The sequence below is a fragment of the Corvus moneduloides genome, chromosome 30 (assembly GCF_009650955.1).
Source record: "Corvus moneduloides isolate bCorMon1 chromosome 30, bCorMon1.pri, whole genome shotgun sequence".
In the NCBI taxonomy this organism is placed as follows: domain Eukaryota; kingdom Metazoa; phylum Chordata; class Aves; order Passeriformes; family Corvidae; genus Corvus; species Corvus moneduloides.
Genome location: NC_045505.1, coordinates 628,901 through 642,948, shown reverse-complemented (window position 1 = coordinate 642,948; position 14,048 = coordinate 628,901). Strand labels below are relative to the sequence as shown.

The 14,048-nt window shown below is 63.7% G+C and overlaps 2 protein-coding genes across 2 annotated transcripts; both read right to left on the bottom strand.

Moving 5' to 3' along the window:
* Positions 1 to 88: 88 nt before the first annotated feature.
* LOC116436662 (tubulin alpha-1B chain) lies at positions 89 to 4,137 on the bottom strand. Its single transcript, XM_032093940.1, has 4 exons — positions 4,031 to 4,137; positions 2,270 to 2,492; positions 2,039 to 2,187; positions 89 to 1,261 (listed from the first exon to the last, which is right to left on the bottom strand). The coding sequence occupies exons 1-4, from the start codon at positions 4,031 to 4,033 to the stop codon at positions 281 to 283; spliced, it is 1,356 nt and encodes a 451-aa protein (XP_031949831.1). The 5' UTR covers positions 4,034 to 4,137; the 3' UTR covers positions 89 to 280.
* Positions 4,138 to 7,440: 3,303 nt separating this feature from the next.
* LOC116436663 (tubulin alpha-1A chain) lies at positions 7,441 to 11,488 on the bottom strand. The gene is made up of 4 exons (XM_032093941.1): positions 11,381 to 11,488; positions 9,468 to 9,690; positions 9,236 to 9,384; positions 7,441 to 8,597 (listed from the first exon to the last, which is right to left on the bottom strand). Exons 1-4 carry the CDS (start codon positions 11,381 to 11,383, stop codon positions 7,617 to 7,619), a joined length of 1,356 nt encoding a protein of 451 aa, XP_031949832.1. The 5' UTR covers positions 11,384 to 11,488; the 3' UTR covers positions 7,441 to 7,616.
* Between the last annotated feature and the right edge of the window lie 2,560 nt (positions 11,489 to 14,048).

Sequence of the window (14,048 nt, the reverse complement as noted above, 5' to 3'; positions counted from 1 at the left end):
AATAGGGACAGTCTGTTCCCATGGGATGGGGCCAGCCAGCCCGGGCGAGAGCCGGCGCTGACACAGAGGGTTTGTATCCGACACAGTGTAGCTTCTCTTAAAGCCTTTTATTCACAGACACGGTACAGACACATGGAAAATCTGCATGATCACATCCGAGAGGGCAGTGTACCCCCTGGCTGAGCCCACGGGGCCAAACCCCACCCAGTGCACAAGGAAGCTCGAGTGTTTGAAGCAGACATTTCGTGGACATGCGACAGCGACAGAAGGAACCCAGCGTTTAGTATTCCTCCCCTTCCTCCTCTCCCTCCCCTTCCACTGAATCCACCCCCACCTCCTCATAATCCTTCTCCAGGGCAGCCATATCCTCACGGGCCTCCGAGAACTCCCCCTCCTCCATGCCCTCCCCCACGTACCAGTGCACGAACGCCCGCTTCGCGTACATCAGGTCAAACTTGTGGTCCAGGCGGGCCCAGGCCTCGGCGATGGCCGTGGTGTTGCTCAGCATGCACACGGCGCGCTGCACCTTGGCCAGGTCTCCCCCGGGCACCACCGTGGGCGGCTGGTAGTTGATGCCCACCTTGAAACCAGTGGGGCACCAGTCCACAAACTGGATGCTACGCTTGGTCTTGATGGTGGCGATGGCGGCGTTGACATCCTTGGGCACCACGTCCCCGCGGTACAGCAGGCAGCACGCCATGTACTTGCCGTGCCGCGGGTCACACTTGACCATCTGGTTGGCTGGCTCGAAGCAGGCGTTGGTGATCTCGGCCACCGAGAGCTGCTCGTGATAAGCCTTCTCAGCAGAGATGACGGGGGCGTAGGTGGCCAGCGGGAAGTGGATGCGGGGGTACGGCACCAGGTTGGTCTGGAATTCTGTCAGGTCGACGTTCAGGGCTCCGTCAAAGCGCAGGGAGGCCGTGATGGAGGACACAATCTGGCTGATGAGGCGGTTGAGGTTGGTGTAGGTGGGACGCTCGATGTCCAGGTTGCGGCGGCAGATGTCGTAGATGGCCTCGTTGTCCACCATGAAGGCACAGTCGGAGTGCTCCAGGGTGGTGTGGGTGGTGAGGATGGAGTTGTAGGGCTCCACCACGGCCGTGGAGACCTGCGGGGCTGGGTAGATGGAGAACTCCAGCTTGGACTTCTTGCCGTAGTCCACAGAGAGCCGCTCCATCAGCAGGGAGGTGAAGCCAGAGCCGGTGCCACCGCCAAAGCTGTGGAACACCAGGAAGCCCTGCAGCCCTGTGCACTGGTCAGCCTGCAAGGAGGGAAGAGGCAAACAAGACCAAACTGTCAGAAATGCTGAACTTCAGCTGCTACTGACTTACCCAGGAAGGCACAGATATTTCCCAAGGATCTCAGGCTTTTGGGGCACCTCTGCCAGCTCTGCTTCCAGCCACAGCACTCTGTGACTCAGCATGATCTGCCCTCAGGGAAAGGGACCCCTTCCTGCAGGGATTTGAGGACACTCAGCTGCTTCCTCCTACAACCCTGGCAATCTGATTGAGGGAAGGGGGAATCCACTAGAGCTGGCCTAGCAAGAGTTAAACACTCGGCACAGCTGCTCATAAGCAGTTGGTCAAGCAGGATCAGAGTCCAGATCAAGGAGAAACCTCACATGACCTTAAAAAAGGGATGAAGTAAGGTTTTCCCTGGGATAGAAATGACCCAGAATCCCTTGGCAGCATTGGTACATGCCATGCTCAGGGTGCAGGGCCCTGAGAAAAGGGATTCAGCCCAAGAGGAAAGGGGCTGATCCTGATTGCCACTTAGAGGATCCAGACCCCATAGGGAGCCAGGATGTGCTGCAGGCTAACGCCTGACTCACAACAAATCATCCAGACCCTGGAGGCACAACCTGGGCCATCCAGGTCCCAGCAGGAAGGCAGCAGGTTCCTCCTGGGACAGCCCCACCCTCTGCCCCAAAGGGCTGATGGGCTGAGAAGGACCTGCCCAGGGACACCTGGGGCTTCCCTTTGTCCCCACATCCCCCGCGGGGATGGACCCACCCCACGAGACCCCACAGGACACTCACCAGCTTGCGGATGCGGTCGAGGACCAGGTCGATGATCTCCTTGCCGATGGTGTAGTGCCCACGGGCGTAGTTGTTGGCCGCATCCTCCTTGCCCGTGATCAGCTGCTCGGGGTGGAAGAGCTGCCGGTACGTCCCCGTGCGCACCTCGTCTGCGGGGAGAGCCCCGGGCCCCGTTAGCACCCAGCGCCCGCTCCCCGCGCCCGCCCCGCCGGCCGCCCCCCGTGCGCTCACCGATCACCGTGGGCTCCAGGTCCACAAAGACGGCCCGGGGCACGTGCTTGCCGGCGCCTGTCTCGCTGAAGAAGGTGTTGAAGGAGTCGTCCCCCCCGCCGATGGTCTTGTCGCTGGGCATCTGCCCATCGGGCTGGATGCCGTGCTCCAGGCAGTACAGCTCCCAGCAGGCATTGCCGATCTGCACGCCCGCTTGGCCCACGTGGATGGAGATGCACTCGCGCTGCGGGGGCACACGGCACTGGTTCACCTCTTTTGTCCCAGCCCAGCCCCCACCGGGCTGGCACCGAGCTGGGAAGGGTCCCTCCCCAAGGCTGGATGGGGCCAGATCCTGCCCAGATGCACCTACTGTGCTCAGCTCTGGTGGTTCCGTTTTGCTCCACCCCCAGGAGCTGAGACTCTGCACCAGTTGGTGCCCTTCACCCTACACACCCCACAGAGCAGGAATTCGGGTTCCCCAAGGTTATTGCTGGTCCCCCCTATTCCCAGTCCCCCCCCCCCCCCCCATCCCTGGCTCATATGTGGACAGGGACACTTCACCTTCCTCCCCAGGTGGCTGCCTATTACCCTCCTTTCCCGGTTCAGGGACACCCCTACAGCCCAGGGAACCCCTCTTTTCTCCAGTGCAGGGTGTGCTCAGCTCCAAGGGTCCCATCCTTTCCCTCCCAGGAGCTGGGACCCTGGCTGCTGGGGGATGAAGAGATTTCCCAGGGGCTCAAGCTCAGCACCCCCAAACCCCAGTTGTGCCCTAGTGCCACCCATGATCCGACATGGGAGCTGTAGGGTGACACCCGTGTTTGGGGACAGACTGGAGCCACCCCGCAGCCGCCACCATCTGCTCCCAAATGGCGCCCAGGGGAGGACATTTTCCAGCCCGGCAGCCTGGGCAGGGCGAGGTCGGGAGGAGGAGGAGGAAGAGGAAGAGGAAGCTCAGCGCAGCAGCGGGGCCGAGACTGCACCAGCTGACCCGAAACCGCGGGGATGGGCCGATGGCGTCACCCCCGGGGGGTCGCGCACATTCCCGGCCGCTCCCCGCCCCGAGCCACCTGCTCCCGCGCGTTCCTCTCGCCCGGGGCGGGGGCAGTCCCGGCTTTGGGGGAGATCTGGAGCCGAGGGCGGCCCGCGTGAGTCCCCCCAGGAACCGCAGAGCGGGACCAGCCTCACGGGCTCTAGTGGGTACCGGGGGGGGTGGGCAGAGAACAGCGAACCTCGTGCTCCAGGGAGGGGTGAGACTGGGGGGATCCAGGGCTGGATTTAGGGGGGATCCAGGGCCGGATTTAGGGGGGGAAGGGTGACTATGCGGGAGGGGCGGGGCTGTGCCCCTGGCGAGGGGCGGGGCTGTGCCCCCGCCGCGCGCCTTCCCGCGCGCGGGAACGGTAACGGTCGGGCTGACCCCGCCCCCACCGGTGGGCTACCGGAGACCACGTGCGGCCGCCCCAGGAGTGCTGTGACCCCCCCCACTCCTCAGTGCACCAAGGACCTCACCCTCTGTCCCTATTTAACACCCCCAGCCCTGCTCTACTCACCCACCGCTTCTACTGTAGTCCCCATCCCCTCCTAACTTTCCGTGTCGGTTCCCCCCACCCTTATAACCCCCAGCCCTATTTCCCGGCCCCGGAGTCTCTCTCCTCGCCACTCCATCCCCCTCCTCTCGTACGCACCCATTCTCCCCTAATCCCCCTAGATCCAGCCCTTCTCCCCCTCTACCGTGCCATGCTCCGGGCCCGTCCCCCCCCCATTTCTCCCGCCCCGTCCCCTCACCATGGCTGCGGCTTGGTTACTCGTCCCGACAAGCAAGGAATCGACGCAAGTACCAGCTACCGCCGCCCCCGGGCGCCCCCCTATATACCGGCCGGGGGGCGGGCCGAGCGCCCCCGCCCTGCACTCCTATTGGCCGCTGCGCCCGTCCATCCGTGCGTTCGCACCGCTGATTGGCTGGAACGCATGGCGCGCTCCGCCTCCTCCGCCCTCCGTGCTGCGGGGCTGAAAGGGGGGGGGGCTCTCCCGCCGCGGGGTGCAGCCCCCCTCCGCCTCCCCCCCCCCCGGTTTGCGAAGGGCCCCCCGTGCGGGGAGTGCGGGGTACGGGGGGTCTGACCCTCCTGCGGTCCTCAGCTTCCCCCCGGTGCTGCGTTTGCCGCGTAGGATTGGGGGGGCACAGCCGCTCCCGCCCGCCCCCCCCCCCAGCGCCGCCCCTCCCGCCCGGTGCGGCTCCGCTGCGGAAGAAAACTGCGACATGGGGGGGGCGACACGTGCTGCCGCGCCCGGTATCGTCGTCCCCCCCCCCCCCCCGTCCCCAGGTTGTTAATCGGCTTCTCCGGACGGACCCCCACGCCCCATCTGCACCGCCCGGCCCCCCCGCCCCGGCTCATTTGCACCCCGGGGGTCCCTCCCGGACCATCTGCAGCCTGCGCAACCCCCTCCCCCCCCCAGCACCCCCCGGCCCATCTGCACCCCTCAGCATCCCCCAATTCCATCTGCACCCCCCGGCCCCTCCCAGCCCATCTGCACCCCTGGATCCCACTGCGATGGGGGGGTCCGGGCTCTCCTGCGGGGTCTGCACACTGGTGGGGTGGACCCCGCTTTTCGGGGTGGGGTTTGTCTCAGCCATGTCCGCAGCATGGGGGGGACTCCCCACACCCCTTCCGCCTTCTATGGGGACCACCGTGATGGCCATAAAACAGGGGACGTGCTGGGGTCCCACTGTACCCCCCGAACCTGGAGCAGCTCCCTGCCCGGCTGTGAGGCCACGGAGAGCAGCGCGGGGAGCCAAGGGGGGGCCATCACCAGCCCCCATCTAATCCCCGCAGCTATTTGCACCCAGTAATCCGCCTTCCTGTTTTGCCAAGAGCTTTGCGGAAAACCCAGCGGCCCCTTCGGCAGCACACGCTGCCAGAGTCCCCCCTCCCGCATCCCCTCCCGCCCCACCGGAGCCACCCCACGCCGGGGTCACCGTCCAGCCGAGACCAGCCCGGGGTGGCGGGGCTGGCGCGGCAGCATCCTCCGCAGCTGCACTGCAGCGGTGACGTGGCTCCCCGCCATTTGCCTCGCCAGCCGCGTGGCCACATGGCCGCTCCGGCCCCGCCGGTCCCACCGCGAAGGAAGGGGCTGCTCCCCCCCTCTCCTCAGCCTGCCCGCTCCAGGCTCCCACCCCGCTCTCAGTGTGGGGGTCGCGGATGGCACTTGGGGGGGGTCAGAGCTCGGTTCTGAGCGACGCCAGAAGAGCTGCTCCCGGTTCTGTTCGTTGGTGTTTATGGAATGGGTGTTCCGGGGGGGTCGTTACCCCCCTCTCCCTCCCCCCTTCCAGATTCCCTGCGCATCACATCACCTCTGGAATAGTGTTACGGTAGTGTTTTGGGTCTCTCAAAGGATCCCCGGCAAAAGCAGGTTTAACGTTAAAGTGAAAGTGCGACAGAATTCACTGGCAACTTCCCCCTATGACTCACTTGATAGTGAAAGCCAACAGAGGAAAATGGGGCTAAAAATTTAAAATCGATCAATGTAAAAACTAAAATTGGCCAAAAATGACCTAAGGGAAGGCTGGGGGTGGGAAAAGAATGAGAAAGATAAAATGGAATAATGGAGGTCCTCCCTCTGAGTCAGAAGGGGCAGAGTTGACCCCCCGCCCCATTGTCAAACTGAGCCCTGGGCTTGGCCAACAGTTTAAGCCTAAAGGTTTAACAGCAGTTAAACTTAATCCAGAGCTTAATTTAAATAATTTAACAACAGATTCATATAGAATTTACTCTAGGCACAATAGTAAGTCACAGGCCTATTTTATTTATGAATCTAAAGTGCTTAAGAATCTGAGAGCAACATTCCTGGCACATTTGCTATAGAATATTCACCCTTGTACGCACACTTACCTGAAGAGCACATACAGGTATAAACACCTGTGAAAAATCCACCTTGAATTCAGTATTGATGTCAGTGCATTTGTGTCTTCTCAACAGGCCAAGGGTTGAGCCCCGAGTTCTGGGGGATCAGCCCAAGCTCTGTTCATCCTCCGAGAATCCCAAACTCGTGAGCTTGCTGTCCCTGAGAGTTGTCCTGCCTGCTGTGGGCTGGGCGAACTCAGGGGGTCTCACTAAGGACCTGCTGGTTATAACATTGCAAGTGTTGGCTTGAGACATCCTAATTTCCTCTCCTGGCTACAATGTAGATCAGGAACTGCCTTTGAAAGTTCGGTAACAAACTTGTTGTCGCGCTTGGATTGTTCTTCAGGTAAGAAAAATTAGTTCCCAATGCCATTCCTTAAAATCAAGGAGTTGGTTTGACAGCACAAGTTCCTGGGAGCCAACAGCATTGCTGATGGACTCAAGAGGAGCTTGGCCCAGGTGCTGCTCATCCAGGCCTGGCCTGAGCTCACAGTGCAGCCCAAAGAGGGAGGGGGGACACCACACAAATGAGGGTCCCAGGCCCCCCCCCCCAACTGCAGCAGCAGCTCGAGTTTCACTCCACGTTCAACTTCCCCTTCATTATTTATCCCTGCGTGGAGCCGTGAGGGATAAGGTAAAAGGATAGGAAAGGGAGGGTAAGGGCTTCCCTCATTCAGGGGGGTCACTACCACATTTCCCCCTCCCCCCCACCAGTGACTGGGACCAACAGGGCCAACTCCTCATCCCTGCAAGAAGAGCCAGAGGGATTTAAGGACATGCTGCGGTTGGTGTTGGGAGAGCCTTGTGTATCCCCCAGACACGCAGCTGGATGAAGGGAGCCCTCTCAGCCCCAGCACTCCCACCTGTGGTGGGCAGAGCATCCCCTCCCCACCCCCAGGGCGATGCAGCCCCTCCCCTACCCAGGAACAGGAGGTAGCAGAGATACCAAAGACTTCTGCCAGACTGGGGGGCTTCAGGGATCTCCAGCCCACCCAGAGGAGTTAAGGCTGCCAACGTGCTCACTTGGCTCCTGGTTTTAAGAAAACCCAACCCTCTCCATTTCCCCAACCCTTGGGGTGGGGGCACAACACCAAGCCCAGCAGGATGACGAGGGAGCATGGGTTTGGGAGGGTCTGCAGGGTGCTGAGCTCACCACAACCCCCAGCACACACTCAGGGAGAGGGTGGAGACCCTGGGTACAAGCAGGGCCTGCAGGGCTGTGTCATGTGCTGGTGAGGAAAACATCAAAGCCAGGGAGGGACATCGCCACAGGGAGTGAAGACACCAGAGCCAGGGTAAGACAGGGAATGCTTTTTATTCAGACCCACAGGAGAGGACGGGTGGGTCCGTCACAGACTTTTCCATTGAAGCACAGACCATTGACAGGACAGACCGCGGCGCACACACTGCTACAGACCCCGCGGGGTCTTCAACTAGTTTATGTTCCCTGTTCGAGCAGCACCCTTGTGAGTTTAGTATTCCTCCCCTTCCTCCTCTCCCTCCCCTTCCACTGAATCCACCCCCACCTCCTCATAATCCTTCTCCAGGGCAGCCATATCCTCACGGGCCTCCGAGAACTCCCCCTCCTCCATGCCCTCCCCCACGTACCAGTGCACAAACGCCCGCTTTGCATACATCAGGTCAAACTTGTGGTCCAGGCGGGCCCAGGCCTCGGCGATGGCCGTGGTGTTGCTCAGCATGCACACGGCGCGCTGCACCTTGGCCAGGTCTCCCCCGGGCACCACCGTGGGCGGCTGGTAGTTGATGCCCACCTTGAAACCAGTGGGGCACCAGTCCACAAACTGGATGGTGCGCTTGGTCTTGATGGTGGCGATGGCGGCGTTGACATCCTTGGGCACCACGTCCCCGCGGTACAGCAGGCAGCACGCCATGTACTTGCCGTGCCGCGGGTCACACTTGACCATCTGGTTGGCTGGCTCAAAGCAGGCGTTGGTGATCTCGGCCACCGAGAGCTGCTCGTGATAAGCCTTCTCAGCAGAGATGACGGGGGCATAGGTGGCCAGCGGGAAGTGGATGCGGGGGTACGGCACCAGGTTGGTCTGGAATTCTGTCAGGTCGACGTTCAGGGCTCCGTCAAAGCGCAGGGAGGCCGTGATGGAGGACACAATCTGGCCTATCAACCTGTTGAGGTTGGTGTAGGTGGGACGCTCGATGTCCAGGTTGCGGCGGCAGATGTCGTAGATGGCCTCGTTGTCCACCATGAAGGCACAGTCGGAGTGCTCCAGGGTGGTGTGGGTGGTGAGGATGGAGTTGTAGGGCTCCACCACGGCCGTGGAGACCTGCGGGGCTGGGTAGATGGAGAACTCCAGCTTGGACTTCTTGCCGTAGTCCACAGAGAGCCGCTCCATCAGCAGGGAGGTGAAGCCAGAGCCGGTGCCACCGCCAAAGCTGTGGAACACCAGGAAGCCCTGCAGCCCTGTGCACTGGTCAGCCTGCAAGGAGAGACAAGGTGGGGGGGGGGGAGGGGGGGGCATGTTTACTCCAAGCAGCAGAAGTTACTCCTTCCTCTCTGTGGCCTCGCAAGGACATTTGGGGGCTTTCCAGCAGCAGAGCCAGAGTAAGCAAGGGAAGGGGGGGACGACAGGGTGGCACTGAGTCCTTCTGTTACCCACTGACTCATGGTGAATCACCCAGGGAAGCTGCCTGGCCTCTGGGGTGGGACAGTGGTCAGGGGCACCTCGAAATGCAGAACCGCCACCGGCTCAGTGGCAAAATGGGAACAAGTTTGACCACTGGGGACTGTCACGGCCACATGGCTCTGGCAGGGACTGGCTCGGGGCTGCCCGTCCCCAGTGCATGCAGCTGGACTCGGCCACGTCAGGAGCCAAGTGGAAACAAAGAGGGAATTGCCGAGCTCAGCACCGGTGGCGCCCGGGGGCTGCGGCGCTGTGGAGCGGCTCCAGCTCCAGCTGCGCCGCGTCCCACTGCCGGCCAATGGCAGCCACTGCACAACAGGATTACCATTAATTAATAAATTAAAACTAAACCCAACCCAGCGAGTCTGGAGGGGAGAGCGAGACAGAATGGAGGCTTTGTCCTCGCTCGCCATCTGCACCCCCCGTGCCCCTACCAGCTTGCGGATGCGGTCGAGGACCAGGTCGATGATCTCCTTGCCGATGGTGTAGTGCCCACGGGCGTAGTTGTTGGCCGCATCCTCCTTGCCCGTGATCAGCTGCTCGGGGTGGAAGAGCTGCCGGTACGTCCCCGTGCGCACCTCGTCTGCGGGGAGAGCCCCGGGCCCCGTTAGCACCCAGCGCCCGCTCCCCGCGCCCGCCCCGCCGGCCGCCCCCCCGTGCGCTCACCGATCACCGTGGGCTCCAGGTCCACAAAGACGGCCCGGGGCACGTGCTTGCCGGCGCCCGTCTCGCTGAAGAAGGTGTTGAAGGAGTCGTCCCCCCCGCCGATGGTCTTGTCGCTGGGCATCTGCCCGTCGGGCTGGATGCCGTGCTCCAGGCAGTACAGCTCCCAGCAGGCATTGCCGATCTGCACGCCCGCTTGGCCCACGTGGATGGAGATGCACTCGCGCTGCGGGGGCACACGGCACCGGCTCACCCCCTTTGTCCCCTCTTTGTCCCAGCCCAGCCCCCACCGGGCTGGCACCGAGCTGGGAAGGGTCCCTCCCCAAGGCTGGATGGGGCCAGATCCTGCCCAGACCCATTGCAGGGAGTGCTCAGTTCTGGGAGTCACATCCTGCCGGCGCACGGCACCGGCTCACCCCTTTTGTCCCCCTCCCCAGCTGTGGCAGCAGCCCAACACTGTCTCGGCTGTCACCGAGCTGGGATGGGCCCCTCCCCAAGGTTGGATGGGGCCAGATCCTGCCCGGACACACCCATTGTTCAGGGTCTGGAGGTGCACCCAGCGCAGAGGGTCCCATCCTGTCATGTCTCCCTCACCCCTGGCACCCTGCCTGTTGGGGGATGGGCAGCTCAGCACTTGTGGCTCATCCTGCCCTGAGGGACTGGGACTGGCTCATGGTGAGACAGGGAGCCCCCGGGGTCCCACCCTGCCCCGGTGAGACCCAGCAAAGCCCCAGAGTGGCTCAGCACCGGGGACTCCTCCTGCCTACCCGGGTCCCAGTTGAAGCAAGGCCACACCCAGTGCGGGACTGGGGTGGTCCCATCCTGCCGTGCTTCAACCTCTGGTGCGGGATGGGGTGCTCAGCACCGGGGGGCCCATTCCGTCCTGCTCACCCGGCACCGGAGACCCTTTCTGCCCCGTTAAACCGGGGCCACGCCCAGCGCGGGCTGAGCGCAAAGCGCCGGGGCGAGGGGGGGGGGAAAGAGGGTCTGTCCTGCTCGGTTTAACGGGAGCCACGCCCAGTGATAGACGGGGGCTCGGTACCGAAAGATGGGGGGGCTCGATCCTCACCCTTTCAATCGGTGCCACGCCCAGTAAGGGCTTAGCCCCGGGGACATATCCTGCCCGGTTTAATGGGAGCCACGTCTGGTTCAGGCTCGGGGTTCGGTCCCGGGGAACCATCCTGTCGGGTTTAACCATAGCCACACCCGACAGGAGCTCAGTACTACGTCCCAGGGTCCCATCCTGCCCTGTTTAACGGGAGCCACGCCCGCTGCACGGTCCCGGGGTTCCATCTTGCCCGGTTTAATGGGAGCCACGCCCGGTGTGGTACCGTGGATCAGCGCCAGGGAGCCATCCTGCCCGGTTTAACGGGAGCCACGCCCTATGGAAGCTCAGTGCGGGTCCCGGGGGTCTCATCTTGCTTGGTTTAACGGGAGCCACGCCCTATGGAAGCTTAGTGCTAAGTCCTGAGGGTCCCATCCTACCCGGTTTAACGGGAGCCACGCCCGCTGCGGGCTCGGAGGTCGGTCCCGGGGGAGGCAGAAAGACCCTTCCAGGCCCATTTAACGGGAGGTACACTCGGGACTGGGTCCCGGGCGACACATTTTACTCGGTGTAACGGGAGCCACGCCCGGTGCGGGATGAGTCCCGGCGCCGATGGGCGGGGGAGGGGGACAAGGAGCCCCGGGAATAGAGATCAGGGGGGTTGGGGACCAGGGACAACGGCGAGACGGGGGCCGGGGGGAGGGATGAAAACCGGAGACTATGACGGGAGGGTGGGGATTGGGATCGGGGAAAACCACGGGTCCGGGGGGTGGGAGGGATGGGACCGGCGGGAATGGGAACGGGGAACCACGGGACGAGGGATTATGGGAATAGGGAGAAGAGAGATCCCGACCCCCCCGCGCCCCCTCACCATGGCGGCGGTCGGTCCGGGGCGGTCTCACAGCCCGACGCTGAGGCGGTCGATGTAAGAGGCGCGGCGGAGCGCGGGGCTCGGTGCGGGCCTTTATAGCAGCGGCGGCGGGGCGGGGCGGGCGGCGGGGCCGGGGGGGCGGCGGGGCCGGCGGCGGCGGAGGCCATTGGTCGCCCGGAATGAGGTAATGCCCCCCCGCAGCCGCAGACAAAGGCCGGGCGGTGCGGGAGGGGGGCCCGGGGGCTGCGGCGGCCACGGCCCGGCCCCGCCGCCGGAGGGGCCCCGGCTGTGTCCTTGGCACCGTCCCTGCCACGCCCCGGTCCCCGGTCTTGGCTGAGCCAGCGGTCACGCTCGGGTCCCCATCCCACGGTCCCCATCCCCCCACGGCGTCTATCCCCCAAATCCCGCCGTTCTTCCCGATCCCGTTCCCCCACTGCCCGGAAAGGGTCTCTTGGTCCCGGGGCTCCCGTTACACTGCGTAGGACCACGCCCTGGTCCCCATCCCCGGTGGTGCAGCCCTCCCCTTGTCTGGTCACTGCCCCAGCTCCCAGTTATCCTCGGCCACACCCTGGCCCCTGTCCCCAGCCATCCTGGTGTTCCCATCCCTTGTCACACTCCGGTCCCCATTCCCAGTGAGCCACGCCCTGGTCCCCATCCTCAGGGACACTGCTCTCATCCCTGGCCAAACCCCTGTCCCCATGCCCAGGGACGCTGTCCCCATCCCTGGCCGTGCCACAGTGCTCTGGTTGTCAGCCACGTCCCTGCCATGGCCCTGTGCCTATCCCGGCCCTTTCCCTGCCGTGCCCAGCCCTTCCAGCGCCTCTTTGTCTGCGCGGGCAGTGGGAACCAGCGCTGCGGGGCCCAGCCGGGGGGACAAAGAGTCATCCCCCCGGGCAGCTGGGGACGAGCACGGCCGGGGGGTGAGAGACAGCGGGAGGACACGGGACAAAAGCCCCCAGGGCAGTTTTGGGCTGGGGGCTCAGACCAAGCGGCAGCTGCTGTGCGGCAGCTGGTGGCTGGGATGCAGCTGGGACACTGGGACACGCGTCCCCTGGCCACCCTTCCATCTGCTGCAGCCGCTGCACAGCCCCCCCGAGCCACCAGCCCCACAGCCCTGGGGTGTCTCCCTCCTGGGGGGCTTCCCTCTCCTGTTTGTTCCTGCAAAGCCCGCAGAGGCTGGGGGTTGTCTCCCCAAGGCAGGAGGGCCTGGGGGGCTCAGTCCCTTCGGAGGAGTGACCCCACACCACATGCACGGCCCCAGCTGCTGCAGGTGGAGCTGCCAGGACATTCCCCCTGCTGAGAAATCACTTTTTGTCTTCTGGTGTTTCTCACATTATGCAGATTTCTGGGCAGATCCAAGGTTCCCATGCCCCTGCTGCCAACCCCATGTCCCCACCACCATCCCCATGTCCCCACTGCCAGCTCCATGTCCCCACCGCCAGCCCCATGCCACTGCTGGTGCCCTGTTTTTGGGGTGCTGCTGGAGGTGCAGGGCTGCAGACAAAGAGGGGATGGGATTTGGGCATCGCCCACCAGAACAAAGGATCAGGTGGCCCCGGCTTTGCTGAGTGGAGAAAAAACAGGAGATTTGGCTCCCACCAGGCTGGTCCCCATGGCAAATGGGTGTTTTGGGGCACCCTCACCCCAAGGCAGTTCAGCCCCCAGCCCTGACCCCACTGTAGGTCCATCCATGCATAGGAAATGCCTCCTTCCTTTGTCTCCCTACAATCCCAAGTGCTTGACACCAGTGTGGGGCCTGTCAGGGTGTCCCCATTGTGTCCCCAAGGCTAGGGCTTTTGGGAGCTCACAGCAGCCCCCTGACTCGGGGACTGCTCTCCAAGCTAAGGAGGGTCCCCACCCATCCTATTGCCCTGAGCTGTGGGCAGGGGGTGCCTCATAGGGCGAGGCGTGACTCAGCCCCAGTGGGTGATGTGGGGTGTAGGGTGAGGGGCACTGGGCACTGCAGTCCCACTGGTGCCCCCCAGCCGCCTCCCATCTCCTCAGATATGGGCGACCACACGTCCTGCACCGACTGCTGCCAGGCAACTGGTGGGGTTGCTAGGAGACCAGTTGCTAGGAAATGGGCTGGGACCCCCCTCACATCCCCCTTCCCCAACATCCATCCCGGGGCCTGGTGGGCGGGGGGGTTGCCGGCAGAGAAGGCTGGGTTCCCACCACCGCCTGGCCTTATTGTCACGGTGGGGACACCATCCCTGGGACCCCCACTGCCTCACCCTGCTCTGCTGTGCGTGAGGCACCATCCTTGGGACCCCCAGTGCCTGACCCTGCTGTGCTGGGGGTGGGGCACCATCCCCTGGACCCCCAGTGCCTGATCCCTGTGCTGTGCCAAGGGGGGGTACAAAGGCCCTGGGGTCCCCCAGTGCCCACCCTGCCATGGAGGTCACCAGCCCTGGGCCCCCCCAATATCCAGCCCTAGTGTGTGCTGGTGTGGGGGGGTCTGGCGCAGCTCCCAGCCCCCCCCCACCCCGTCCTTCCCATTCGTCTGTGCTCTGTTGATTGTTGGTAGCAACACGGTGGCTCCTGGTGACGGTTGCTGTCCCCCTCTGCCATGTCCACTGCTCTGGTGCCACTGGGTGGGACAGACCCTGGACCCCCCCGGGGTCCCCCCTGTCTGCACAGAGTCCCCATGGCTGCCCCCACCCAGGCT

What these genes read in the sequence shown, in the direction of transcription:
- LOC116436662 (XM_032093940.1), bottom strand. An exon ending in CCTGGAGCCCACGGTGATCG is followed by an intron (nt 2,188 to 2,269) that starts GTGAGCGCACGG and finishes CTCTCCCCGCAG; the next exon opens with ACGAGGTGCGCACGGGGACG. An exon ending in TCGACCGCATCCGCAAGCTG is followed by an intron (nt 1,262 to 2,038) that starts GTGAGTGTCCTG and finishes CCCTCCTTGCAG; the next exon opens with GCTGACCAGTGCACAGGGCT.
- LOC116436663 (XM_032093941.1), bottom strand. An exon ending in CCTGGAGCCCACGGTGATCG is followed by an intron (nt 9,385 to 9,467) that starts GTGAGCGCACGG and finishes CTCTCCCCGCAG; the next exon opens with ACGAGGTGCGCACGGGGACG. An exon ending in TCGACCGCATCCGCAAGCTG is followed by an intron (nt 8,598 to 9,235) that starts GTAGGGGCACGG and finishes CTCTCCTTGCAG; the next exon opens with GCTGACCAGTGCACAGGGCT.